Genomic DNA, 10,684 nt, shown 5'->3' with positions numbered 1-10,684 from the left:
ATTCTATTCTATTCTATTCTATTCTATTCTATTCTATTCTATTCTATTCTAAGCTGGCCTACCTCACAGGGCTGATATTAATCTTGAACTGTGCAGTCTTTGATGCTTTCCGGCCACAGCTTCAAGCCCAGTGTCTTTGCTCTGCTCAGATCCTTCGTATGGTGGTCAACTCTGCCTACAAACCCAGAAGCATTTTGCGAGAGTTACAACTTGTCGACAACCCCAGGTGGAACTTTCAGGAAGAGAATCTCAAAGCAAAGTAAGGACTATTTCTAAAAGGAAGAAAAACTAGACTGTTTCTGTTTAAGAATATATCCACGATGGCGGGCACGGGAGGGAAAGGATGTTGGCAGGTAGAAGATATTTTACCTGAAAACAATTGAACAAACTATTGTGTCAATAACTTAGCCAAACACAGCCACTGTCGCCAAATTACAGCAAAAAAGTTTTAAAAGCCTCCACTTAATGTACTTGAGGATGTAAGTAATCCTTGACTTATGACAAGGGTCTTCAAACTTGGCCACTTTAAGACTTGTGGACTTCAACTCCCAGAATTCCTCAGCCAGCCATGCTGGCTAGGGAATTCTGGGAGTTGAAGTCCACAAGTCTTAAAGTGGCCAAGTTTGAGGATCCCTGCTGTAAGTCAAGGGCTACATGCGTACGTACCTTCTTTGCTCAGCACAAGAGTTTTGGTGTGTTCTTTTCAAGGTTCTTTTGCAAAACAGCCCTTTGGAGATTTTTTATCCCTGCTTCTACAACTTCAGTTATGTCACACTTAATTAGGAAAGCAAAATGAATTCCACTAGGGGAATTTCTGCTGTTCCAGACGGATGCAAGGCCTAGTAAACTGTCACATCTTAAATTCTTCCAGCTAATAGGTTTGGATGAGGTTTTCTTTTTTTATTATTACCTCAGTGTGGCTGGTAAAATGAAAATGTTATTGGAACAATCACGCCAAGGAATATGTCAGGAGAAATTTCCTGACCGTTAGAACAATTAATCAGTGGAACAACCTGCCTCCAGAAGCTGTGAATGCTCCAAAACTGGAAGTTTTAAAGAAGAGACTAGACAGCCATTTGTCTGAAACGATATAGGCCAGGGGTGTTCAAACTTGGCCCTTTTATGACTTGTGGATTTCAACTCCCAGAATTCCTCAGCCAGCGTGCCTGGCTGAGGAATTCTGGGAGTTGAAGTGCACAAGTTGTAAAAGGGCCAGGTTTAAAGACCCCTGGTATAGGCTTTCCTGCCTGAGCAGGGGGTTGGACTAGATGACCTCCAAGATCCCTTCCAGCTTTATTGTTGTTGTTGTTGTTATTATTATCATTTTACGGGCTCGAGTCTATGCCTGCTGTGACTGATGAGTGTTGGATTTTTTGGGTGTGAGGGATTGTTGATTCTAGGGATCTTTATCTTTCTAATCCCAGCTTCCTGTCTCCAACCTTTCTTTTCTTTTTTTTTTTAAATATTTTTATTGAGTTTTATAAAGATAATAAAGGGATAGGGTCAAAAAGGATAAGACAACGGGAAGCATACAAAAAGTTTAGACCAGGGGAAAGGGGTAACACAAAAGTGGGATTATCCCACAAAATAACATCGCTTCAGCAAGTCTACCAGTCCGGGTTTACATATTAAATCTTAATAATTACTCTGTTATTAAACAACTTTCCATATAATCATGTAAATAACAAGTTAGTCAATAAATCTCATTCATTTCACTACTTAACAATGCTTAATATTAATTAATTATAATCACTTTAAGATAATAATATATTACATATTAATTCTAGTTTACCATATTAATAAAGATCACGAATATACAAAGAGGAAGAAGAAGAAGAAGAAATAAGAACAAGTTCATACAAATAATCATGGAATATAAATACAAATTATCAATTATCTCTTTAAATTTCATAATCTTTTCTCATTCTAGCGTGTTTCTAACCAATAATAAATTTTTCCCCATGTTTTAAAATAAATTGTGTCTTCTTTCTCTTTCATTTCTAAAGTCAATCTATCCATTTCTGCACATTCGAGTATTTTTGTTATTATAGCCTGGTCAGATGGTAAATTTTCATTTTTCCAAAATTGGGCAAATATTATTCTTGCGGCTGTCAGCACATGCAATATTAAATACTCATTCTCTTTTCCATAATTCAAACCTAATATTCTTAACAAACAGAGTTCTGGTTTAAATTTTATCTGTATTTTAATCATCTCTTCTAGCCACATATGGATCTTAAACCAAAACTTTTTAGCATTAGGACATATCCACCAGAGATGGTAATAAGTGCCTGGTTGTTGTTTACATTTCCAGCACATATTTGATACATTTTTAAACATTTTCTCTAATCTAACTGGTGTCATGTGCCATCTATAATACATTTTATATAGGTTTTCCTTATATGCAGCTGCTTTAGTGAATTTAATATTTCGGTCCCATAGTTTTTGCCAATCTTTTAAATCTATAGAATAACCAAAATTCTTTGCCCACACTATCATTGTTTCTTTCACTTGTTCCATCTTCCAGTTTAGCAGGAATCTATCTCCCACTCTGAAAGTAATACATTCCTTATGGCATGGCTTTGGAAGTATTTATGTACTTCGTTTTTCTCGCACCAAAGGAAAGCATGCCAACCCAGTTGCAAATCATGTCCCTCTAAGTAAAGAAGTTGTTTATTTCTCAGTGTGATCCATTCTTTAAGCCACAACAAAATAGCGGCTTGGTAATAAAGTCTCCAGTCTGGGAGCCCAAAGCCCCCTCTGTCTTTTGATTTTTGTAGCAGTTTAATTTTGATTCTTGCTTTTTTCCCTTGCCATATAAATCTCATTATTGTTGCATTTAAGTCATCAAAAAATTTCTGGCTTAGTTTAACAGGAACCGTCTGAAATAAAAATAATCCAATCTTTCTGACAAGATTATCACATCTGCATTTCTGCAGACCTGGTTTTTTGTTTGGAGCAGAAACCGTTTGGGGGGAGGATTGGTTTCTGCCTTTAAAATCCTTTGGAGTAATATATTCTGCCTTCTTAATATTTCCCAAAATATTTCTTTCTCTGGATTCTTCCCACAAACCATTCCTAAATCCTGGTTTGTGTCCCTGTGACCTATCTTTGTGGGGACCTGGCTGATCCAACTAAACTAAAGTGTTACCCCCCCCCCCCCAATCTTGATTTATGGTGTAACGTTTGCTGTGTTGCAACCACTATCACAGATACCGAGGGAAAACCTACAGGGCAACGGTCAAGATAGTTCGTACGTCTGACCAAGTCCCAGATTTTTGCCGGAAGGTGTGTGCGAAACTGGAATGCTGCCCCAATTTATTCAGCCCTCTGCCGGTCACCGAAAGCTGCCCTGAAAACTGTTCCAGTCACACCAAAACAAAATACGGTAAGTGTACATGACAACGGTGGCACAAAACGTGGTTTGGTTTTGATTTGTGTGGATTTTGTTTCTCTTGCATGACCTATCCCAGGGGTAGGCAACCTTGGCTCTTTTATGACTCGTGGACTTCAACTCCCAGAATTCCTAAGCCATCACGCTGAGGGGAAAGGGAGAGGTTTCCAAGCTCTGAGCCATGCTGGCTCAGGAATTCTGGGAGTTGAAGTCCACGAGTCATAAAAGAGCCAAGGATGCCTACCCTGGGCCTAGGGTATTATGATTGGGGTGGCCTAGAAATCTGCCAATAAATCAGATTTGGTGTTGGCATTTGCTGATGGGAAACAATTTAAATTGACTCTGAAGAACAGCACTGGGGAAGCCACCGGAATTTCTTGCATTCTGGCTGAGGAAAGAAATATAATATCAAATTAGTTTAATGATGCTAATTTAGCCCAAAATTTCTGCTGCTTAAGCGTGACAGTTGGTTAAGTGAGTTTTGCCTCATTTTTGCAACCTTTCGTGCCTCAGCTGTTAAGGGAATCAACGCAGTTATTAAGTAAGTCACACAGTCGTTAAGTGAAACCGGTTCCCCCATTGACTTTGCTTGTCAGAAGGTTGCCCACCGTCATAAATATGAACCATCGGAATTTTGATCACGTGACCACGTGGAAGCTGCAACGGTCGTAAGTGTGGAAAAAAACGTTCCTCAGTCGCTTTTTTCACCGCTGTCGTAACTTTGAATGGCCACTAAACAAATGGCTATAGGTCAAGGAACTATCTGTAGTTCCCCAGAATTGAATGGTTTGATTATTATTTTTATTTTTTACCAAACTTTTCCTCTCCAGCATACTATTATGGAAAACGGAGGAAAGTCATTAAATCTTCCCCCGGTGAAGAAAGCACTTACAGCCTGGAGAGAAGACACAACTTGTCTGATTGCGGGAAAATGCGGAAACCCATTTTAACGCTGAAGAAAAATTTTCCCTCAGCAGCAGATCTGCACAGAGCAGGATTGTCAGAGGTGAGATTTGGCGTCTCTTGTGAAAATTATCTGCACCCGAGGTGGAATAAGTCGGAAAGATAACAGACGAGAATAACAGAATAACAGAGTTGGAAGGGACCTTGGAGGTCATCTAGTCCAACCCAAGGTTCAGGCAGGAAACCCTATACCATTTCAGACAAATGGCTGTCCAGTCTCTTCTTAAAAACTTCCAGTGTTGGAGCATTCACCACTTCTGGAGGCAGGTTGTTCCATTGGTTAATTGTTCTCACTGTCAGGAAGTTTCTCCTTAGTTCTAGGTTGCTTCTCTCCTTGATGAGTTTCCATCCGTTGCTTCTTGTCCTGCCTTCAGGCGCTTTGGAGAATAGCTTGACTCCCTCTTCTTTGGGGCAACCCCTGAGATACTGGAAGACTGCTATCATGTCCCCTCTTTTCCTTCTCTTCATTAAACTAGACATACCCAATTCCAGCAACCGTTCCTTATATGTTTTAGCCTCCACTCCCCTGATCATCTTTGTTGCTCTTCTCTGTAGTCTTTTTACAGTCTCAGCATCTTTTTTACATTAGATTAATGTGGGAGGAATCAACTACTACAATGCTGTCCAGAGTAATTTTTTGCAAACCAGACAACTTTTAAGACAACTTCAACTGCCATATTTGTGCATAATTTAGCTCTTCTCTTCCTATTCATCTTCCTTCGGGTCATGTTGTTTATATTGTACATCTGTATTGTAAAGTATAATTTTCCTTAAGACAGGGGTCTTCAAACTTGGCCCTTTTATGACTTGTGGATGTCAACTCCCAGAATCCCTCAGCGAGCATGCCTGGCTGAGGAATTCTGGAAGTTGAAGTCCACAAGTCCTAATAGGGACACATTTGAAGACCCCTGCCTTAAGAGGTTTGCTAGATAGACAGAAAATATCGTGATGCAGTATCAGAGACAAATAACTCATACAACTCAAGCATCATTCTATTGTGAGTAAGAACTAACCCCCCAAGGTGAAAAATAGGATAGAGAGATGGGCTGAAAATGGCTAGAGGGGACAATTTAAGGGGTGCAGCTGTTAATTCACGAATGCCTAGATGAGTCTTTTTCAATCTTGGCCCCTTCAAGATGTGTGAACTACAACTCCCAGAATTCCCCAGTCCTTATACTTTAAGACATGTGGACTTCCAAGTCCCAGAATTCCTCAGCCAGGATAATTCCATAATTCCCTTAAACATGCTGCCTGGGGAACTCTGGGAGTTGAAGTCCACAAGTCTTAAAGTGGCCAAGTTTGAAAAGCAGTGATGTAAGGCAGGGGGTCTTCAAACTTGGCCCTTTTATGAGTTGTGGACTTCAACTCCCAGAATTTCTCAGTCGGCCATTTTGATGAAACTGCAGGCTTGGATCCAGACCAGGGGTCTTCCAACTTGGCCCTTTTATGACTTGTGGACTTCAAACTCCCAGAATTCCTCAGCCAGCGTGCCTGGCTGAAGAATTCTGGGAGTTGAAGTCCACAAGTCATAAAAGGGCCAAGTTTGAAGACCCCTGATGTAAGGGAAGGCTGTTTCTCTACCTTGGCTCCTATTTAATGGAATAATAACCTCTCTTCAGAGTCTAGCTATGTTCTATCTGTTTGATTTAATGGTAATTATTGCAAAACGGTGCTCTCCCAGGAAACACTTGATGATGCCCTCTGGGTTTTGATTGGGTAGTTTCATCCGATTCCCTTTCACGCTCCTCATTTACAGCTATTTATTATTAATTATCATGTTGCAGGCAGAAGAGAAGTTTCAGCTCTGATAGTGTGCTGATTTCTCTTAATCTGGTTTTCTACTGGGAGCTCTTTGGTTTATTCGGGGGTTTCATTCCATTCAAATGAAAATAAGAATTTATTGCAAGCTTACGTTTACAAGAATCTGAATAACTAATGGCCAAAACAAATGGGCAGTGGATAAGAGTCACGGGAATTCTTGCGAGCAAGAAGGGACTCAAGACCGATAACACATTTGACCCCTCCCCCTTGGGCTCAGCCTTGTCACCTCCTACAGGGGGTGTACAAATACAGTCCATTAATTCAATTCACTTTCGTGGCAGGAGAGTGACGAGGAAGAGGCAGACACCCCGTGGAGCGAGGAGATCAACCCAGAATTGCAGGATGATCTAACGGATGCCTCCTCGGAGGAGATGTCTCTGGCCATCCCAGTGAGCACAATGAAGTTACGCAGCAGCAGAGACTCCATCCATGTGGCTCGGCCCGAGAGTGACGGGCAAGCCCCGAAGAAGCTTTCCTTCCTGCATGCCCAAAGAACCAGGCAGGTAAGTGGCTGGATAGCCGTACCTTGCTTTTGATGGTCTCCGACATTTGAATGACTCCAACTCAACCCTCGTTGGTTTGCTGTCTTGTAGGCCTTGTTCATATGCTTGTTTTGGGATGTTTTGCGGGCAAGCCAGCTTGGTTAGGCTTGAAGGCCACATCCCTCTTTATGTGGTCTGTCCCAGGCCAGTTTCCAAAGGGAAATGTGTTTATTTAGGAAAGGGCCTTCACAAACCTTCCCCCATTTCTTTTCTTGGCCCATGATCTAAACCAGGGCTTTTCAACCAGTGGTACGGGTACCACCTGTGGTACATTGGCACCTGGCAGGTGGTACGCGACCATCTTAGAAAAGTGGTAGCGGGGGAGGGGAATGAGCTGAACCGGTGGCAGCACCGCACAAGCCTGAGCGAGAGATGGCTGTAGCTGCAGGGCTGTCAGGGCTCAGTGGAAGCGCCAGGATCAGCGCCAGGCCCCAGAAGAAGCGCCGATCAGCTGGAATGTTGCAGCATCTCCAGGGTCTTGTGATTTACATTCAGATGCTTGGCAACTGATTCGTATTTATGACGGTCACAGTGTCCCAGGGTCATGTGAAATGACCAAAACCTGCTGCAACCACCCAGTAGATGGGGGGGGAAATAAAAACCAAACACTCCCCCACCCCACTCCCGCTGCCAATCTTCAACAAAAATGCTCACAACAATGAAAACCTCGGACAGGAGGAAGAGCGCCGCCGGGCAGGCAAGCAGGTGTCTTGGTCGGCTGTGCCTTGGGGGGGGGGCAGTTTTTTCAGTGCCATTGTAACTTCGAACAGTCACTAAGCGAACTGTTGTAAGTCGAGGACTACCTGTACTTTATCACTTTTTTCCTTTTTATTTTTGGATCATCAAGTTTTTGACACCTTGCTAGGCGACTGGTGGTACTTGGATGTTGCCATGTCCTAAAAGTGGTACAATGGGTGAAAAGGTTGAAAAGCCCTGCTCTAAACCAGAGTTTCTCCATTTTGGCAACTGGAAGAAGTGTAGACTTTAACCCCCAGAATTCCCCAGTCAGCCATGCTGGCTGGGGAATTCTGGGAGTTGAAGTCCATACCTCTTCCAGTGGCCAAGGTTAAGATATACTGTACTTGGGGGGGGGAGGTTGAGTATTGAACTTTAAAAAAAAGTAAGTAGAAAACATACGAAAGAAAGAGCAGAGTACAAATAAATGTAAACCAGAAAGAATCTAAAACATTCTAAAGGCTACTATTTCCAATAGTATATTAATTACTTAACGCTACATTATAAGACATATCGGAGGACTTCCTAGCTAGGAAAAGAGCCAGACTGGATCACTCAGAACAGTCCTAATTTTGTGATCCCAATTTTGCTTCATTGCAGATCAAGCAGGCTGCGGAAGAGATGCTCATTCTGGAGAGCAACCCGCTGGAATGGACAGTGACCGATGTGGTGCAATTCCTCCGGCTGACCGACTGCGCTTCCCTTGCCAAAATATTTCAGGAACAGGTTCTTTCTTTCTTTCTTTCTTTCTTTCTTTCTTTCTTTCTTTCTTTCTTTCTTTCTTTCTTTCTTTCTTTCTTTCTTTCTTTCTTTCTCTCTCTCTCTCTCTCTCTCTTTCTCTCTCTCTTTATCTATCTATCTGTCTATCTATCTATCTATCTATCTATCTATCTTTCTCTTCTCTTTCTTTCTGTCTTTCTTTTTTCATTCCTCTCTCTCTCTTTTCTTTCTTTCCTTCCTTCCTTCCTTTCTCTTTTTTCTTTCTTTCTTCTTGTTTTCTTTCTTCTTGCTCTTTCTTTCTCTTCTCTTCTCTTTCTTTCTTTCTTTCCCCTCTCTCTTTTCTTTCTCTTCTTTCTCTTTCTTTCTCTTTCTTTCTTTCCTCTCCTTCCTTCCTTCTTTCCTTCCTTCCTTCCTTCCTTCCTTCCTTCCTTCCTTCCTTTCTTTCTTTCTTTCTCTCTCTCTCTTTCTTTCTCTCTCTCTCTCTTTATCTATCTGTCTATCTATCTATCTGTCTGTCTGTCTGTCTGTCTGTCTGTCTGTCTATCTATCTATCTTTCTCTTCTCTTTCTTTCTGTCTTTCTTTTTTCTTTCCTCTCTCTCTCTCTTTTCTTTCCTTCCTTCCTTTCTTCCTTCCTTTCTCTTTTTTCTTTCTTTCTTCTTGCTTTCTTTCTTCTTGCTCTTTCTTTCTCTTCTCTTTCTTTCTTTCCCCTCTCTCTTTTCTTTCTCTTCTTTCTCTTTCTTTCTCTTTCTTTCTTTCCTCTCCTTCCTTCCTTCCTTCCTTCCTTCCTTCCTTCCTCCTTCCTTCCTTCCTTCCTTCCTTCCTTCCTTCCTTCCTTCCTTTCTTTCTTTCTTTCTTTCTTTCCTGTAGCACTTCCTGATATAAGATCAGAACTGCATCAGCATAGGACATAGATTGATAGGGTGAAAGGGACCTCAGAGGTCATCTAGTCCAACCCCCTGCTCAGGCAGGAAACCCTATACCATTTCGGACAAATGGATGTCCAGTCTCTTCTTAATCACTTCCACTGTTGGAGCATTCACCACTTCTGGAGGCAGGTTGTTCCACTAGTTAATTGTGTGTGTGTGTGTGTGTGTGTGTGTGTGTGTGTGTGTGTGTATGCATGCAGCTGTCGGACTCTGGACCCAAGTCATAAGTAGCTTTGGAGAGGTCTATCATAACTCCATACATTTGCTAAATGACTGGTCATTACGCAAGGATACCTATATTAATGTCACTCTGGCTTTCTGATATTTAAGATATATTAAATAGTAAACAGCCATCAAAATCAGAAGCCCCTGGTAGCTTAATTCTTTGAGGAACTGTTCAGCCTCTGTAAAACCGTCACATGTGTGGCTGTGAATATTTCTGATGATAGGCAGCTGATCCATTCATGACCCTGAACCTTCTTAACATTTCATCTGAATGGGTTCACATATCATGAGAGAGAAAAACTTGGGAGTCCACATTTTCTACTCCATGTATGATTTTATCTGTCTTTTCCATATTTTTCCTTAGACTAAAGCATTAGGAAACCCCCAAAGCTGTAGTACTTCCTCATCAAAGTTCCTTATTTCCTTTTTTTTTTGTGCCTATGAATTTTGTTTGGGCCAAATCTTTTGTTCAATTAATAGACACCCGGGGGTGTTATTTCCTTGGATCAAGTTGTACAAAAGCCCCACAGTCCAGATGTTTTCAAATTTCAACTGAGGATGCTTCCTTAACTATATATATATTCCTGTTCCTCCTTTTTGCAGGATATTGATGGACAAGCCCTTCTCCTGCTGACACTCCCAACAGTCCAGGAATGCATGGAACTGAAGCTTGGGCCAGCCATCAAACTGTGCCACCAGATTGAACGTGTGAAGCTGGCGTTTTATGCACAATATGCCAATTGACAACACCCTTTGCTTTCTTATTTTTTTTAAGGCCTTGCTTGCAATTCCTGTTTCTCAGCTCCTGGTATTTGGAAATATGGAGCCTCTGTGTATGCATAGAAATGTCCGCAAAATGAACTAAAGTAAGATCTTGAGCTGAAGTCAGAAATCTTTTTAAGGTGCTGGGCAACCTTGCATGATCAAGAAGTGGTACAATCAGCTTTTAATAAAATAAAAGTTTGAAATCCACCACCATTTACCAGCAAAGCTTGCAAGATCAACTCTTGCTTCAAGTCATCAGTGATCCTACACAAAAAAACCCAACACTGTCATTTTCACTCAACGCATCCCGAAATAATTGACTTCTTCAACCAAGTCGTCATCAGACATCACTGAAATCCTGCAAGATTTGGCCATTTTGAAGTTTCTGCCTTTAACAGATTATCTAGACCCATACCAGTCGGGCTTCAGGCCGGGACACAGCACGGAAACGGCATTGGTCACGTTGGTGAATGATCTCTGGAGGGCCCGGGACAGGGGTTATTCCTCTGTCCTTGTGCTTTTGGACCTCTCAGCGGCTTTTGATACCGTGGACCACGGTATCATGCTGCGGCGTCTCGGTGAGTTAGGAGTG

The 10,684-nt window shown here is 41.7% G+C and overlaps 1 protein-coding gene across 1 annotated transcript in view; it reads left to right on the top strand.

Annotated features, from left to right (window-relative positions):
- Window positions 1–10,071, top strand: part of LOC107300516 (scm-like with four MBT domains protein 2) — a gene marked incomplete at its 5' end in the record, with an annotated part of 29,629 nt that extends 19,558 nt beyond the window's left edge. The window contains 6 exons of the mRNA XM_015829838.1: window positions 150–259; window positions 3,213–3,388; window positions 4,225–4,400; window positions 6,460–6,681; window positions 8,056–8,181; window positions 9,931–10,071. Coding sequence (XP_015685324.1) covers window positions 150–259; window positions 3,213–3,388; window positions 4,225–4,400; window positions 6,460–6,681; window positions 8,056–8,181; window positions 9,931–10,071 — 951 coding nt within the window. The remainder of the gene's footprint in view (window positions 1–149; window positions 260–3,212; window positions 3,389–4,224; window positions 4,401–6,459; window positions 6,682–8,055; window positions 8,182–9,930) is intronic.
- Between the last annotated feature and the right edge of the window lie 613 nt (window positions 10,072–10,684).

This window comes from Protobothrops mucrosquamatus, unplaced genomic scaffold (assembly GCF_001527695.2).
Source record: "Protobothrops mucrosquamatus isolate PMUCROS unplaced genomic scaffold, P.Mucros_1.0 scaffold7304, whole genome shotgun sequence".
Classification (NCBI taxonomy): domain Eukaryota; kingdom Metazoa; phylum Chordata; class Lepidosauria; order Squamata; family Viperidae; genus Protobothrops; species Protobothrops mucrosquamatus.
This window is presented reverse-complemented; position numbering and strand designations above follow the sequence as displayed.